The following is a 19,110-nucleotide window of genomic DNA, read 5'->3' on the forward strand; positions in this document are numbered from 1 at the left end:
CCTTATAAAATCGTTACAAGTTGGGTCAATGTACCGTCAAACTTAAACTAAAACATTTTGATGTTATACATTGTTACTTTAAAAAAGATTAAAGTAGGTCTCTTCAGTTATAGTTATAATTAAAATACAGGGCGATTCAAAAAGGACTTTACAACCTCGAAAATGCATATAAATCTTATTAAACAAGGTACAGAGCTGGTTTTGGTGTTGTTTTAAAGGAAAACACTTAAAGTTTGTTTACCTTAAATTATGTTCTATGTGACTTCCGTTGGATTTGGGGAAAATAATTATTTAGGTATGAAAAAAATAGTGAAAACCGTTAAAAATGTGAGAGAAATTTACAAAATTTTGAAAGTAGGGCGTTATTTGACGGTGAAGGAAAGCAATACACCCACTTCTAGATGTGCTAGGGAGTTGAAATTTCGCACACTTGTAGTTCTTGCTCCCAAACCACCCATAAAATTCAAAAAAGTCGCATTTAAAAATTTTAACCCCCCCAAAAATCCAAAATGGCGTAACTTTGAAAACGACAAAACACGTTTTTTTTCAAACGGCTATAGCTTGAAAATGGTAAGAGCTATAACAGATTTGAGGAAAAAATGTAGGTTAGGAATTAAATTTCCTACAAGACACTAATCGTGCGTTTTTTGAAAATCGCACTCCTTCACCGTCAAAATCGCCCTACTTTCAAAATTTTGTAAATTTCTCTCAAATTTTTAATGGTTTTAACAATTTTTTCATACCTAAATAATTATTTTCCCCGAATCCAACGAAAGTCACATAGAACATCTTTTGTTTAAGGTAAAAACCCTTGAAGTGTTTTCCTTTAAAACAACACCAAAACCAGCTCTGTACCTTGTTTATTAAGATTTATATGAATTTTAAAAGTTGTAAAGTCCTTTTGAATCACCCTGTATAATATACGTCAATATTATTCTTACTGTATTAAGGTTGTGTAGGATTTGAATACTCTTTCTGACTTATAATAAACCAACGGTTAAATTTTCGTATAAATCCACCAATTTGGGAAATTATGTTAAATTCAGAACATTATTTGTGTAAGATCAACTTTGATTTGATACTTTTGGTGTTCTACTAAAGGTAGGCAAAATTGGTTATTTAGTGAGTTAAAAACTCGTTTATTATTGTTTCAAATTTATTATTACCACGTATATTTGTATTCAGCCTTAACAAAATATCTGAGAATTTGTAACTTACACAATTTAGCTTTTCAGAATGAAAACATATGCTACCATAAACGTACTCTTCTTTCGCATCTATCAATCAACTCACCTTACTCTACAATGTACTAAAAAAATTCTTATCATCTTTCTTTGTTTGATAAATTTTTATTACGTGACAGATATTCATTCAATAAACAATATTGATAAATAACTAAAAAGCTTTAAATTTGTCAAACGAAATAACAGATTGTACAAGAATGGTTCAAAAGACAGTTTGGCTTATACCACATTAATTGAGACACGTATAAACTTTGTACTTTCAAAGTTTATCCCTCAATTAGCTGTAAACGCCAGATTCAGTCTAATGATTAGTAATTAAACATCAAGTAACGAAGTAACGAACCCTCATGAGGCTTGTGTTTAGCTGTGATGTTTGAGTTTAATGGTTCAGTGTTTCTCTTTGGTAAACAATGGTAACAATGGTAACAATGATGCGCAAATACAAGCAAGGTTATTTTTAACTAGTAGAGGTTGTCTATTAAAAGGTTTATTTATACAATTCAGGATAAATAGGTAGTAGATTCCATACTGCAGCAAAAGCAGCAGTTTTTATACGTGCGTTGTGGGTCTATAATAGCATGTTTACTCCCGATGAAATATTAATTAGCTGTTGTAAACAGTTGTGAATTTCAAACGTTGTAGTTGTATAGTTTGGAATTATTTATCTATTGATTTGTCACGTTTTAGCTTATTGTTGCATTCTTGTCAATAGTTGCACACATCGCTCGTTAAATTTACAGTACAACAATCGTTATAGAATAAATGATTGAATCAATTACTATGCATAATTAATTTTAGCTTAGTTACATTAATTAGCATGATTGGAAATTCGTTCATTTTAAGAGATTATCTTTACACGAAAACAATTTTCATTATCTAGCTTGGTTTGTTATATAATGATGCAATATGACGAAAAATATAATTCATCACGTGGTAAATAGTTATTTGTGCATCTAGTGAGAAAAGTGAGCAATTGACTCACTCGAGAGAAATCCTTACTCACGAGCCGTAGGCGGGTGAGGAATGGTTTCTCGAGTGAGGCAATTGTACTTTGAACTCGAGTTGCACATTATACTTTTCCTACAGTTACCATAAAACAAATAAATTGGTGAAGAAACATAACCTATTTTTACACAGAAGTGAACTTTTAATATAACATTTAATGTGAAGTGACAATACAACAGTACAACAGCTGACCAGCTGATTTACAGCCAGTTCTGCCAACGTATTTCGCGCGCATACGACGTTGCCTGCATGTTACGCGCTCACTATTTCGTGCCTTCTCGTTGCAAATCTGGAGTGAGACAAAGTAATTAGAGTGAGACAATGTTAACATTGTCTCACTGATGAGCGAATTGGCAACTTTGCTTTCTCAAATCAGTGAGAGAACATGTACATTGTTAGGTAACTGTAGGAAAAAAGGTTTATTTATGCAATTCAGGTCACGTTTTAGCTGATTGTTACATCTTTGTCAATAGTTGTACATGTCGCTCGTATAATGCTCGTTAAAACGATCGTTATAGAATAAATGGTTTGATCAATTAATCTATATATTAATAGGGCAAGCGTGTTTCTCTAAAACCTTTTTTCTCAGCTCATGTTCATCGCAGGGTAAATCTTCGCATATTGTTAGAAATATATATTCCTGTATATGTGCAGAATCCCTTTATAAATAAAAATAGGCAAAAATAAGCACAATTAATTAATTATATATTTTAAAAAATTCAACATGGACCTTAACGGTTGCAATGGTGGTGTGGAAATAACAACAAAATATAAATCTTACTAATATTATAAATCTGAAAGTTTGTGAGTTTGTGTGTATGTTTGTGTGTTGCACAATCACGCATAAACTACTGGACGGATTGGGCTGAAATTTGGCATGATGATAGCTCACATTCCCTATTAACATTTAAGGCATATTCTTATCTCAAAAATCCTTTCGGGCTCCGCCCCAGTGTGTCTGTAGTTCCCCATGTTAACCTTATGAGTATTCATATTTAAAGGGAATTAAAGAATTTAGTCAGTTGTTTCAACTTTACAAGTTGGTTTTATAATATGCAATAGCATTAAAAAGTTATAAGGTTTCCCAACAGGGTGCAGCACTATTATTATTTTGTTTTTGCATTTATGACAACAGCTAATTTGAACCAAGCAGCAAAAAAAGCTGTGACACACAATGAGAACTGTCAAAGTAAGATTGTTTACAGTTAGGTTTGAGTTTTTAATTTAATGAATAATTTGTGATATTGTGCGAATGTTTGATAATTTATTTTTTTCTATTGTTAAGGTGAAATGGTAGAACATTACGGCAATGGTAGATGTGTTATATCTTACCGTAAATTTATGAACCAAATTTTATCACACTGTGTCCTCCCACCATTGCAAACGCAAAGCTTGAGTATAACTGCAATTAAGCATACGTATATGCCAACCCCGTACGAAGGACGGGCGCTCTGCTAGTATAAAATAAAAACAAATCGAAGAAATTCCAATCACATGTTTTAATTACAGCATGGGGTTAAAATAGAGTCTGTACATTACATATTTTTGGTCGAGTTTTGACCACTGAACGACCTCTAATTACTATAAATATACTTAGTTCCATTAATTAGCATAATTGAACATTGATTCAAGAGATTATTGACATGAAAACAATTTTCTTTTTATAGCTTAGTTTGTTATATAATGAGTTCATCACTTGGAAAAAGTGTTTATTTTTTCAACCGTTAAACTCCTGCTTATTTTCCGACCTCGGCTTTGCCTCAATCGTGAAACTTTATCCGGGGGTAAGAATCTTTTTATACCCTAGTTATTAAATATACGATAAAACGACTACATGTGCTGTATGTGTCTGTAGACGTAGTAAGTTTACGAGAATCATTGTTGTAATGCTAAACAGAAGCGTTCTTGACAATATATTTCATAAGTTTGGTCTTTTTCAATGTAAATTATAAATAATCAGATTGTAACTATTTTTGTATTTTAAATTAGACTATATTTAATTAACCGTGGGTAACTGCTACCTAAAAATACAAGCCATTTTCTGCAAAGATCGTTTAGAACAATTCAACTCTAAAATTCTTTACGTACAAAAAATACAAAAAGGTTGATTTCATGGTTAACAAAACAGTTTTTGAAAAAATAGTTCCTTCATTTTCTCTGAATTTTCATACATGGATAAAATTTACATTTACTGGATATTGGCTGTTTACTTACGTGACACCATGTATATTTCTCCAGAATACAGATGTTAAAATAGTTAACACATTTAGATAGTCATCACCACAAAAGAAAGGAGATAAATAATACACAAACACACCATACACAACCAATAAAATATAGACATTTATTTAAACAGAACCTAATGAAAAACGTTTGATGGTCGGAGATGGAATTTGAAAGGTGCAATAATACATTAGGCGTCATATTGCCGGGCCGAGCAGATACATATGTATACTATATACAAAGGTCGGCCCAGCTTGGGTATCTATCACTTTACATGGGGTATGTACAGTATATGTAAACAGATATGAAATATGAAAGTATAAACAGACATAACGTAATACAGGAATAAAAAGTTCGAAGCAGAGAGCGTCGTAACAAGTCTGATATCGAGCTATTCGATCTATCTTAAAACCTTACACACTACTAATATCACATATTTACAGTGTATAAAATTATGCCTGAAGCTCCTTATGCTAAAGTCAAAGTTGTACACATTTGAGCCCGAACTTGGAGCTGACTTTAACTTATGTGGACTGTCACAAAATATATTATTACTTAAAAACAGTTTTTGGTAATTCTGAGCAAAGTATGGGTCAACTAAATTTTTCACATATTACTGTTGTTCTGTTGGTAAGTAATAACTGAAAATGCAAGAATGTTTTGTGGAAAGCAAGTATTCGGAGCAGGTGACTATTTGAAGGTCAAAGGGCATTCCAGGCTGTAATTCATTATCAGCCACTACAAATCAGTTAGGTTAGGTTAGTAATAATACTAGGTAAAATACCTTATTTATGTCATCAATCCAAGTAGTCTTTTATAACGACTATAGTTTCGGGGCCAACACCCCATTCTCAAATTTTATCTCTTGTTAATCTACTGTTAATAGCATTTGGTCATCATTGAAGTCCACATATACACACACACTGACAAACGAAACATTTATTAACACGTAACACGTAACGTAGAAAATTTATACTTTTGGCCGGCATAAACAAAAGTGACTATAACGTTGTGCGGACCGGTACACTGACTGCTCAATCAATCCAGGAGGCAAAACATGGATAAAGTTAGGTTAGGTTTGGTTGGGTTAGGTTAGGTTAGCAGTTTTTAAAACCCAAATCTTTTTTGCTGGAAATATAAAATAACTGACTAAACTAAACTAACCTAACCTAACCTAGACTAACCTAACCTAACCTAACCTAACCTAACCTAACCTAACGTAACCAAACATAACCTAACCTAACCTAACTGTTTTTAGCGGCTGATAATGAATGATAACGCGGAACGCCATTTCACCTTTAATTAGTCGACTGCTCCAAATTCTTGCTTTCGGGCAAAAATGTATTTTATTTTCCAGTAACTACAAACCAACAGAACAATTAACGGTAATAAAAGGAAAATTTAAGTTGACCAATACTTGGCTCAGAATCACCTTATTCTTTAAATAATGTTTTATTTGGAAATAGATTTCTATCGGGACTCATCAAATCAATTATTTCTGAATTAATCTTATTGAACATTTTGAAAAAAAGTATCTGACGTAATGAAAAAATGTAGTGGGAATGTGTTTTAAACATAACTTGCAATACAATGCCATATTTATATAAAACACAATTTTTTAATGAGTTTTAGAATTATCTACTAAGTCCAACCGGTAGATTTACAATGTAGCTTTCTTAAAGAAATCAGAATTATGTAAAACATTAATAACATTACTACTTACACTAGTAAATTTCAAATGTATAAATAGTTTACTATAAACTCTATTAAAAATAAGAATGTATCTGTCAATTCATATATGTACTGCCAAGGAACTTTTAAGTAAATCTAAATCATCCAAACAATATAAAAAACACTAATTTGGCAACACATGGCTGAATGTGTTTTTGTTAACTACTGTGAATAATTGATAAAACAATCAAATATTTTTTTTATAAGAGCAATATGCACATCAAGTATAAAACAATTCTAAACTTAATCATATTTTACATTTTCATGGTATATTTACATTGGTAACCCTGTTTTATTGATATAGATTGTAAATTTACAAACGAAATGTTTCTACCGAAAACTAAATATTGCACTTAATGTATTACAGTATATTTTAACAATGGGCTTTACAAGCAGAAGTATATATTCATATGATAATTTAAACTGTCGTGTTTTGTTATAGTAAAAAAAGGAATGGTTTTTTAACATATGTTTGAGTGTAGAAAAAACGTAAAGGTTCAACAAATTCTTTTCAGTATATTACATTCGTAGTTTGACGGTATCTTAGTTTAGTTTATGTCTTACAATATGCTTAACAGAAATATAGTAAAAAGTGCAAAAAATTCTCAATTTAAACCATTTTTCAAGTAAAGCCCAAAATCCGTAACCTATATAATACAATTTCCTAACCGGAAACTATGTACAATATTCTCTATTCACTATATAACTATCCTGTAGAAAATCACATGTGTGTTTTCGCCCCTACCAGTAAATTACTTATTGAGAAAATACCACTAATTTAAAACCGAAATCGTAATAACCACCTCAGAATACAATACGAATATCCACAACTACATTAAAGTTTGATCGAACTGGGTTACAGATTGGATTATTAAAGATGGATGAAACAAACTGGTCAAATAGAAATCGTTAGTCTAGTAGTAAAACGACTCATAAGTAAACTGCATGGTTCACTGAAAGTCTGTCCACTGCACTATCAGTCTGTGCCATGGGAATGAGCTAGAGGCATAGGAAAGTCATGAAGTCTTATCTTGTAGCCATTGCTAAAAGTGGAAGAATCACAAACCAGAGCATTACGTCGACGCCGGAACCTGAGGAGGATTTCCGGCGGGAAATAGCCGCCATCTTGTCACCTGAAACAAAAAGAGTTGAGAGTCGAATTTGCACGACGTTAGAGTGGGTTTTTAATGGTCGTGATGATTGAAGAGTGGAAATGGTTGCATTGACAATTCATTTAAAAGTTATAATAAAGAAAATGTGTGGCAATTATCACCTAGTCAAAACTACTAAGCTCCTAATGACGGAACCAGCAGCCTTAAATTAGTTAGCAAACACTGTAAAGACTCGTCTATTGGCTAAATGAATTTCTCAATTTTAATACACTTAAAAATGTAGATAATTAATGCTTTACTTAATTTCAACACAATTGTAGCTAAGCAGGGCAAACCTCAAAAAGAGAGTTTATATTATTTAAAGTCTTATATTATTAACGTTGAATAAAACCCGAATTAAATTTCATTGTCTTCCAAGTTAAATAAATCATTAAAAATGTATGAAAAATTAAATAAAAATTTAAAAAAATTTCTTTGCAGCACAGTCTTTAGGGGCTAAATCAATGATGTTTTATTTGAGTATGATATTGGAGATCCTTGCTCATTATATGCATCATGATCACTTTGGTGACCAAAATTGAATGGGAATATCTCTTTTAGATACTACCTTTGACTAATAGTCAATGATACTACCCAATGAGGCCTGTAAAGGAGCTAGTTGTGTAACAAAGCTTTACAAATAATTTAAACCTATTATCTACTCATTTTACATTAGATGTTCGGTTTTAATATGCCATTGTGCATTTGGATTTGTATATTGTACATGGTAGCCTAATACAAGTGAAAACTAATTTTGAAGTTGGGGGAGAAAATGTATGGCATTGAACGTTTTTTTAGCATAACACAGAAAATAATTCAACAATTAAAACAGTAGTACATTCTCTGAAGGCCTCATTTAACGTTGTTCTATTTAAGTAAAATATTGTCTTAAGCTGATCTATACAGGGTGTTTTTTTTTTTTAGTGTGCCACCACTGGGATCTCAGTAACTAATGATTTTACAGCAAACTTTAAATGGGGAACATTCCCTTGTTTTTTAAGAAGTTAAAAAATAATTAAATACAGTTTTTGTAAATGGCTGTCATTTTCCAATATGGTGGTAAACTTTGAAATTTCTTATGGAACACCCTATATTTTATCATGTTTTCGGATAGAACATGCAATTTAAAAACCTTTTTATTCGTGACATTTTTTCGATAAACCCACTCGTTTAGGAGTTACAGCCTATGGAACAATGACTTCCGGTGTACATTTTACATCATGTAGCTCCTAAACAAATATGATTATAGCGAAAATGCGAGTAGTAAATAAGTCAAATAAGTCTTAAAATTGCACCCACATTCCATAAAAACCACAAAAATCTTTAAAAATATTAATTCTATTATTTCAAAAATGGCAGCCATTTTCCAAAATGGTGCAAACTTGAAAAGTAGAAAACTGTGTATTTTATGGTATTCATGGAATGTGGATGCAGTTTTAAGACTTATTTACTCTTCGCATTTTCGCTATAAACCTACTTGTTTAGGAGCTACATGATGTAAAATGTACACCGGAAGTCTTTGTTCCATAGGCTGTAACTCCTAAACGAGTGAATTTACCGAAAAAGTATCGAGAATAAAAAAAAGTTTTATCCGAAAACATGATAAAATATAGGGTGTTCCATAAGAAATTTTAAAGTTGACCACCATATTGGAAAATGTCGGCTATTTACAAAAATTGTATTTAATGATTTTTGAACCTCTTAAAAAACAAGGGAATGTTCCCCATTTAAAGTTTGCTGTAAAATCATTAGTTACTGAGATCCCAATGGTGGCACACTTAAAAAAAAAACACCCTGTATAGATGTCTGCAGGTTTTCTGCGGATATTTTACAAATATGTGCAGCCACAGAACTCTCACCCTCAGATACGAAGACAAAGATGGAGGCTGGCTCAGTGTTGGACGCGCTGCAGGTGTAGTTTCCAGAGTCGGTGTCGTGAGCCTCCCTGATCGTCAGGCGACTCTGGGTCTTCGCCCCCGGCTCCGTCTCCACAGTCACTCCACCCCTGGCCGTATCGTAGTTGATCATGCGGTCGTTGTGGTACCAGAAGACGTACTGGGGAGGCTGTGGGCTCTGCGGAAGAGGAATCATAAACACGTTTAGAGTACATTAAAATGAGTTTTAAACTGTTTATACAGTGTGTTTTTTATCGCAATCAAATTACAAGCACCGTAAGATGTTTTTTCAACAAAACAAACGCACATGTTGACATAGTTTGTTATGATCTTTTGTGTTATTGGTGGATATATTTTGATTCATACCTTACTCAATATGGTGTTTTTGAAAGATAAAATAATTGGTTTTTATGCCTAGATATGTTTGAAATTAGGTATCTAGGTGTGATTCTAGTACTTCAAACTTTCAAAATTAAGGGAAACAGATCCGTAGAATACCACATAAAGGAGATCTCCGATAAATAACTAAGCTTGAGAAAAAAAAACAAGTTAAGTTATATTTAACAATAAACTTTCAATAACTCTAAACGTCATACATATCTATCCAACAATGAATCTAACAAAAAACCACTAAGTGGTAACACTTCCCCCGCCAAGTCAGCAACCCAAAAAAGACAATAAATCACCACTTTTCCGCCAAGTAAAACAATGTAATGTATGTAAGTTTGGCAACTTGGCGGCAGACTTTTGCTTGTTTTTTTTTTCATTAAAGTTACGTTGGTGGATAATTTCACAAATCAACTTCTCTAATTAATTAGTCCAACTAAGTATAATAATTTCGAGGTAATCAGTAAATATAAAACCATCACTATTATGATTTTATGAAATGTGACACAAATAAGGTCAAATTTTGTAAAATAAGCTCTCATCTAGCAATGTACTATTGGGAGAGATACTTGCTCAATGAAACTAATTTTATGGTATTTTTTAAAGTGATCAAGCAAAAGTCTGTCGCCAAGTGGCCAAACTTACATACATTACATTGTTTTACTTGGCGGAAAAGTGGTGATTTATTGTCTTTTTTGGGTTGCTGACTTGGCGGGGGAAGTGTTACCACTTAGTGGTTTTTTGTTAGATTGTATTTGTTTTTGTAGAAAATTAACAGTTAAAATAAAAATCCTCTTTTCTCTTATATAGACCAGGGCACAACTACACATAAAATGCATTGGTGTTACATAAGTGTTCCGATAATTAAACTCGTATATCTAAAGACTAGTGTAAATTGAGCCCTTATTAGAGAAGTAAAAATGTAATCAAACAGATTAGGTTTGTTAGAAATAGCATAAGGCAAAACAAATATTGAAAAACTCATTTTTATCCTAAATTTACATATCACTTTTTACATTCACTTTTTTGCTTGTTTAACATACGTAGACGAATTTTCCCGATTGTTTTATTTGTTTTAGTGTATCAAAACATAAAACTAACCTTATTTAGTTAAATAAATTTTGGCAATATTATGAAAAAACAATGTTAAAACTAACCTTAGTACTAGTACTAAGTTTCAAGTTCCTAGGTTTCATATGTTTTGATAAGTAGTATTAAACTGTTAAAAATGACGAGCTGCTGTACCAGTATACCATCGGTACACTGCATTTTTCAATGGAAAGTATCGGGGAATATCACTGCTCTAAGTAATTTTATATAGTAAGTAGCTCAAATCATTCGGTATACCTGAAAAAAATACTTTATAAAAGTTTTAAAATAATTTTTCAGCTGATCCTATGAATTTCTCTAACATTTTAAATTAATTGAGATTTAATCGCAGCTGATCCTTCTTTTGTTTTGATTTTAATCCCATGTTATTTAAATGGGCCAAAATCGTACTTTGAGGGCTTGCCAAGGGTTTATGGGTCAACGCACCGACTTGTGACCCTCAAAAGGCACATCTACACGCTAAGGGCTTTCAAACAACATAAAAAACATTAAAATTGAGCCAGTGGTTTGGGCTGTAGGTCCGTCAACATTTAAGGAGAAGAAGGAGAACACGGAAAATTTGTGAATTTTCAAACTAGTTTTTCTTGGCTCAAACACAACCTTTTTTTAAATTCTTTTTTTTATTTTGCCAAGAATGATTGCCCCTATCCAGTGGATGAACAATTATTTTAATAGCTTTTGTTTCTTCAGAGCTATAGACGAGTAAAAAAGCCACTTTGTCACGTCATGTATATATACACTGCAGCAGCTGTGTACCGCTGGGGGACTTGGCGGGGCGGAACGCTGCCGCGTTCCTTAATATTAGCTGATTGGCAATAAAGTAAATACATATTAGCTAGCTTTTTCGTTGTAGTAATTATTTGAGTTGCGTTTTAAACAACACCCTAATCCTCAATAAAATTTATATACTTACTTTACTTACTTACTTACTTAAGTAAGTAAGTAAGTTTTATCCTCAATAAAATTTCTATACTTATTTGATTACTTACTTAAGTACTTACTTAAGTAAGTATATAAATTTTATTAAGGATAAAACTTACTCAATAAAATTCCTCAAAAATACTAAATATACTATAAATATAAATATATAATATATATATATGTATATATATATAAATATAAATAAAAATTAAATATAAATAAATATATAAATATATATATATATATATAAATATACTAAATATCCTCAATAAAATGTATATACTTATTTACTTACTTACTCAAGTACTTACTTAAGTAAGTAAGTATACAGGGTGAGTTTCTACTAAGTGCGTTAATTTTTACCAGTTATTCTACTTACTAAAAGGAACAAAAAATGACAATCAAAAAATTTTCATCCCTACCTGTTAGGCTGTAATGGCCGATTATGTGAATTTTTAAAATTACCTGTAGTAGCTTCACTAAAACGAGCATAGAAATTAGGCCAATACACGTACAGCATAAAAACTTATACCAATCAAAAGAGAGTAAAATTTCCTACAAAACCGTTGCAACACCTTTAACATACAACCATATTTTCACCGTTATATGTCTCACATAAAATAAAAAATAAGTTTCAAAATTAATTCTTTACAACTTCAAAGTGGTGTTACAACTATTAACACTTATGTGATGTTTTGTCAAATTACGTAAAAAACTTTCCCATTATATGCCCTTTAAGCTGATGTAACCCATTATGTTACTGCTGTATTAAAAGTTCGAAAAATTAGGTCAAAACCACGTCAAGGTCCGAGTTTTCGGAATCAAAACATTGAACCAAATGTAATACAGTATCTGTTAATTTCTTTGCTATCTTATAATCAGCTGACATCTGATCAGCTGGGTGTTAAACTTTGTTTACAAAACCAGCTGATTTCAATTGTTGGCTTGTAAACATTCAAACTATTAACTATTTCGTGAACATACTTGGAAAATATTATAATTTTTTAGTGCTATGTCGGTGTTCACCAACAAAGTGTCATAAATCATAAATCATAAATCATTTAATTGGCCAGATTTACATGAATGCATTGGCTAAGTCAATATACATTTAAAAATTAAAGATTGTCTTGATATGATTTCATTTTCCGGGTTCTGTTCTCAAATGCGGCTGTAATCTGACGTGAATACAGTCGTCAGTTTCCTAATAGGTGACTTTCAAATGAACGAATATTCATCAGTGTCCATACAAGTTTCCATGGGCACTAAACATCATTCTGTTGGGAACGTGATACAAGACGTGCATTGTGTATGTGTTTAAGAAGCTGTGTCAGATGTGTTGGGGTGGTTTGAGGATGATCCACGGACAAGAACAATGACAGTTTCTCGTGACTTAGGTATTTCTCAGCTATTGAGAAAGGAAAAATTGCATCCCTACCATTTTACACGAGTACAGATTATTGAACCAAGAGATTGTCTACAGAGACTTCAGTTATGTCGCTCTGTTAGTTGACTTGATCATCGTGACTTCCTCAAGTCGATTTTGTGGACAGACGAATCCAAGTTTACTCGGGATTGTATTTACAACATCCATAATGGACATCACTATGCTACAGAAAACCCACATGTGATACACCAGTGTCGAAACCAAACAAGATTTCAGTTGAATAGATTACTCTAAAACCAGTTAGTTGGCCATTTCATTGATCTTCCATATTCATTAAACTGCGGTCAGTATCTCAACGTCCTTACTGATACTCTACCAAGGCTCATTGAAGACGTTGGATGTACGTAAGCGAATAGTTTAGCAAGCATATGGTGCACCTCCCCACTTCAATAATGGTGTGCGAATTTACATTGGAAATACTTTCTCAATGTGGATTGGAAGAGGCGGATCAATTGCTTGGCCACCACAGTCACCAGACTCCAATGGACTACTACGCTTGAGGTTACCTCAAATAGGAAAATTACCAAACACTAGTTCAAACAGCGGATGAGCTAAGAAATTGGACTTAAGCTTCCAACCTTCTTCAAGAGGAGCTAAAATTAATGGTAACAGTGAAAAACTTTCGGAAAAGACCATATTTATGACCACATGTAATAGAGCAAAAATGGTAAACATTTTGAAAACTTACTTTGATTAAAAATCTAGAAACCAGACTTTACAGGATTCATTTTGTTTATTTGTACAAATGTATTAACCTAGATTTTTATCAAATTTATTTTGAATTTTTGTCATAGAATTATAAAATAATGAAATAGTTAATAATTTAAATGTTTACAAGCCAACAATTGCAATCGTATAGTTTTGTAAACAAAGTTTAAGACCCAGCTGATCAGATGTCAGCTGATTATAAGATAGCAAAGAAATTAACAGATACTGTATTACATTATTTGGTTCAATGTTTTGATTCCGAAAACTCGGACCTTGACGCGGTTTTGACCTAATTTTTCGAACTTTTAATACAGTAATAACCTTATGGGTTACATCATTTTAAAGGGCTTGAAATGGTAAAGTTTTTTACGTAATTTGACAAAACATCACATTAGTATGTGTAGTTGTAAAACCAATTTGAAGTTGTAGAGAATTAATTTTTAAACTCCTTTTTTATGTTATGTGAGACATACAACGGTGAAAATATGGTTGTATGTTAAAGGTGTTGCAATGGTTTTGTAGGACATTTAACGCTCCTTTTATTGGTATAAATTATTATGCTGTACGTGTATTGGCTTAATTTCTATGCTCGTTTTAGTGAAGCTACTACAGGTAATTTTAAAAATTCACATAATCGGCCATTACAGCATAACGAGTGGGGATGGAAAATTTTTGTTTGTCATTTTTTGTTCCTTTTAGTGAGTAGAATAACTGGTAAAAATTAACGTACTTAGTAGAAACTCACCCTGTATAAATTTTATTGAGGATAAAACTTACTTACTTACTTAAGTAAGTAAGTAAGTAAAGTAAGTATATACATTTTATTGAGGATTAGGGTGTTGTTTAAAACGCAACTCAAATAATTACTACAACGAAAAAGCTAGCTAATATGTATTTACTTTATTGCCAATCAGCTTATATTCGTTGTTGGATAGATATATATGACGTTTAGTGGTATTGAAAGTTTATTGTAAATATGACTAAACTTGTTTTTTTGCAATCTTAGTATCTATCGTAGATCTCCTTTATTTGGTTTTCTACGGATCTGGTTTCTTTAATTTTGAAAGTTTTTTGAAGTAATTTTGAAAGTAAGTACTTAAGTAAGTAAGTATATAAATTTTATTGAGGATCAGGGAGTTGTTTAAAACGCAACTCAAATAAATACTACAACGAAAAAGCTAGCTAATATGTATTTACTTTATTTCAAATCAGGTAATATGCATTGTTGAATAGAGGACGTTTAGTGTTATTGAATGTTTATTGTAAATATGACTAAACTTCTTGCAAGCTTAGTATTTTTCGTAGATCTCGTTTATTTGGTTTTATATGCATCTGGTTTCCTTAAATTTTGAAAACTTTATATAGATACATATTATGATATTAACCGGCTTATAAAAGCATTTTGTGAAGTCAGATATAATGATATAAATAGTGAACGCGGTCTAGACTCGTGGTTAAATAAAAATATACTGAATACCTAAAGTAACCTTAAATTCGAATCCAAAGAATAAACTTTTGATAAAAACCGTCTAGCTGAAAAGCTATTGTTATTTAGTCCAAAGCTCAAATGTAATTTTTTTTAGTCTTATGTCGAACCTGTTATGTCTTTCGTTTTCATTTTCCTTAAAGTTCATCAACAAAGAGCGTATTCCGATTTTAAATGGGACCTGGAAGGATTAAAATTTAGCATCGTACTTTAGCTATTAGTATTTTTATAGCTAGAATTGAAATTACCTTGTCAATCATGCAGACTAGGCTGATCACACTTCCGACATCAACATGGTGTTCGCCACTTCCGAGGATGAATGCTTCCGGGACAACAATGTGAAGATTGACGAAATGAGACATTATCCCAGTTCCAGTAGACACCTATTATAATTATATCAAATTAAGTACACATAAACCTTTATTCACAAAAAGATTCACGATTATACTTAAATTATTATCTTTAGTCAGTATTAACTTAACACCATTATTATTAAATTGTTAAGGGAGGACATAGTATGGGTCTTTGGGGAACGAGCCGGTCTAGTGGTTAAAGCGCGGGACTCCGGTTCCTGGGGTCCCGGGTTCAATCCCGACAAATCACCAATAGATTTTATCTAAGTGATAATGCCATAACCCATAGGTCTACCCTGAAGTAACGTGAAAAACAATTCCGGGCTCGTACCTAGCGTCCTAGGTAAAAAGTACACAAAAAACATCCAAAATTTTTTTTGTTTTTTCAGACACACAGCAGAATTATAACTTGTACTCTAAGCAAAACCGCGTGATTGACCTTGCACATTTTACCAACCATAAAAAAGTATAAACAAAAATTACAGTTATTAATTTTACCTTTAATTACAACACTTGTCCAAACATAACATGATAAATTGGACGTAATCTATTTCCGCTGATTATAACGTAATTAATTGAGCCCGCCCACCGGGGATTGATAGTATAATTAGTGGTATAATTTTGTTACTGATCCCTCTTGAGTTATAGCTTGATTTATCAGTTATTTTCAATCATTTAACAATCGACGTTTTTAAAAAATGACGCGAAACATTCATAACGTTGAAGAAGTGCTGTTTTATATACAGTATTGTTCTAGTTTCGATTTATAAAATACATTAGTATAGTTAACATATACATTGTTTAGGGGTATTCCTATTCCATTTGTAGAGTTTTGGACTTCGGACTGAAATTGAACAGTTCAGTCTCCAGCTTATCCAACAAAAAGCAGATTTTTCCATTTAAATTTACTGAAATGGACAACTAAAAGGGTTTTGGTGTTTGTTAGTTCGTAATTCCAATAATTATGGTATAATAAAATAGTTTGAAAATTGTTTCAGTACCGTTAGTCTTATTGTGGTAATGTCTTATTAGTATACACAAACTATAAGTGTACTTATACATATTTTGATTATAAGTCTTTAACTACTTTCGCTATCCCTCCTAAATAACTTCTTTCATCGTACGTGTTAGATCATTGCCTAAAGGTACAAACAAACAAAAATCCGTCAAATATCACTTTTAATAATATACTCACACTTAAACTGTAGACTCACAAGAAGGTAAATACATATAAAAGAAGGTGAGTGGTGATCGATTTTGATTAGGCACTCCAATCATCAGATCCAATAGGCGAATCTGATTCGCCAATTAGAGAGTGGTTCGTTCTGATTGGAGTGACCAATCTGAATAGATCAACACTCTTGTGTATATTTACCGTCTTGTGAGTAAACAGTATACGTGTAAATATATTAATACAAGGTGTTATTCAACGTATTTTATATACTTTTATGTTACTTTCCTAATACACTGCTTTTGAATGTACACAAAAGATAAAAACACAAAACAATAAACATCGTATGAAACGTTTACAAGAGGCGAACATTTTTAGCCAATAACGTAGCTGAGAGGGTGAAGGCAATGTAACCGTTAACATTGTGGGTACGAGGTTATCAGCACTACAGCAGGTTATCAACTATTCAAGGCTCGGTCAATAAGTAATGATATGGCCTCGTCTCGCGAGCTGATCCGAACGAAGCTGTAAACTTTAATATTGTGTACTTTCCGTGGCCCCTTCATCCCCCCCCCCCCCCCCACCACCACCAGCACCGCCTCGACCCTCTTATTTATGTACACAAAAGTCTCTCTAGGCGGCCATATTTTTAACATGGAGGAGAAAATGAGGTATATAATTTACATTCCAATCCTCCTCGGCTCTCTTACCTGAGGTAAATCTCTTTAAAATGAAGTTTCCTTCTGGATCTCCTAGGTTTTTTGAACGAATTATGCAGGAAGGGTGGAATGTTTATTTTGAGATTAGATATGAACGATGGTTGTTTCAATCTATATTTTTGTAAACACGTCGTAGTATTTTGTGTAGCATTTAAATTCAAGAAGAATAAAATATAGTTTTTCCTATATCATTTCTCATACTACATCTCTAAAAACACATCTCTTGTTTTCCTAAGAAATCGTTTGTTTAAGTTGCGGGCTGGGATTCAGGGATGTATTTCATCTATAAATTTGAACTTAGCGGTGTTCTATGTTAATAATCACTCAAGTGTTCCAGGAATCTTTTTTATTTTTGAGACCGAGTAACTTGAAATGCATACAACACAAGTTGAAATATTGTTTTTAATAACCATGTGAAAAAACAAGCATAACCTAAAAAATCTGCATTAGTTAAAAATATATAACGACAATATTAATTTCCCATTATATGATTGAATATATCTTTTGACTATACATGTATAGATAGATAATGGGGTCTTTTAACATATTACTTTTATAAGGTTATTATAAAGTCTTCAAACTTAAAGCAGGGTTGGCTTCGATATCTGGTGCAATCTTAGAGCAGTAAAATAACTCCCAAGTAAGGTAAAAAGACACAATACTGTCCTACATGTTACACGGAATATGACACCTCTTGCAAGCAGAACAATTAGGCCACATATTTCATGCAACGACCAAATCAAACGAACGCGATGTAGCAATCGATGTACCCATTATTTGTGACACTCAACAAAGCCCAACCAAACTGCAAGATTATGCTGGCTAGTGGAGTTGCGAGAGGCATCCACTGAATTGCCAATATTACCGGCAATAGCCAAAACTGGGTTTTGGACTGGTATCCATGATATTCCAAAAAGTATTGTTAATAACTGAATGACCGTCACATAATCAGTGCAAGAAAGCCCACTTCATCAGGTAACTGTAGAAAAAGTAATGAAATCAATGGTTTTCGTTGGACTTGCCTGACATTCGTAGGTGCCGTTGTCTCTCTTCTGTACATATTTGATCTGCAGGGTCCAGTCATCACTCCCTTCACCATGTAGTACCTGGAACCTCTCGTCATTGGTGTATGTAAACATCCCAGACGTCAGGATGTGCCAGTCCCTCCGTCTCACCCAGGATATCTGTAGAAAACAAGAAACAAGAAATGAAAAACAATTTAAAAACATCAGTGTAGTTGTTTGTTTATAATAAATAAATTTCATGAAAAAGTTACGGAGTCATCAAGTCCTGAGCTTCATAAATTTAAGGTGAATTGCTATGAGAACATCATAAAACTAATCAATATTAATTAATATGTCATCGTTATAAATTTGTATGGTAAGGAGAATACGACTATTGTAAACACAACTATATTCAAGTACTATGTACGACATAAGATTAAAGAAAATGTGATAGTAAATGCTTATGATAAAATGATAAAAGATCATTGAAAGATAAATTGGTGTAAAACTAGGTAGAACTTAAAGTAATCAAAAAATGTTCTTTACTTCTGATTGGCC

At 32.4% G+C, this 19,110-nt stretch overlaps 1 protein-coding gene across 4 annotated transcripts in view; it reads right to left on the reverse strand.

The window, feature by feature from the left end:
* Positions 1-4,568: 4,568 nt before the first annotated feature.
* Positions 4,569-19,110, reverse strand: part of LOC128996268 (hemicentin-2) — a 420,963-nt gene continuing 406,421 nt past the window's right edge. For 3 of the 4 annotated variants that reach the window (XM_054421469.1, XM_054421467.1, XM_054421468.1), the window contains 4 exons: positions 18,571-18,732; positions 15,554-15,688; positions 9,214-9,427; positions 4,569-7,336 (listed from right to left, as the gene is read on the reverse strand). In XM_054421469.1, the coding sequence (XP_054277444.1) occupies positions 7,230-7,336; positions 9,214-9,427; positions 15,554-15,688; positions 18,571-18,732 (618 nt within the window). In that variant the 3' untranslated portion in view covers positions 4,569-7,229. The remainder of the gene's footprint in view (positions 7,337-9,213; positions 9,428-15,553; positions 15,689-18,570; positions 18,733-19,110) is intronic. The other variant, XR_008491037.1, reaches the window with a different exon arrangement.

This window comes from Macrosteles quadrilineatus, unplaced genomic scaffold (assembly GCF_028750875.1).
Source record: "Macrosteles quadrilineatus isolate MER2022 unplaced genomic scaffold, UCM_ALF_1.0 Scaffold_6__1_contigs__length_79288215, whole genome shotgun sequence".
In the NCBI taxonomy this organism is placed as follows: domain Eukaryota; kingdom Metazoa; phylum Arthropoda; class Insecta; order Hemiptera; family Cicadellidae; genus Macrosteles; species Macrosteles quadrilineatus.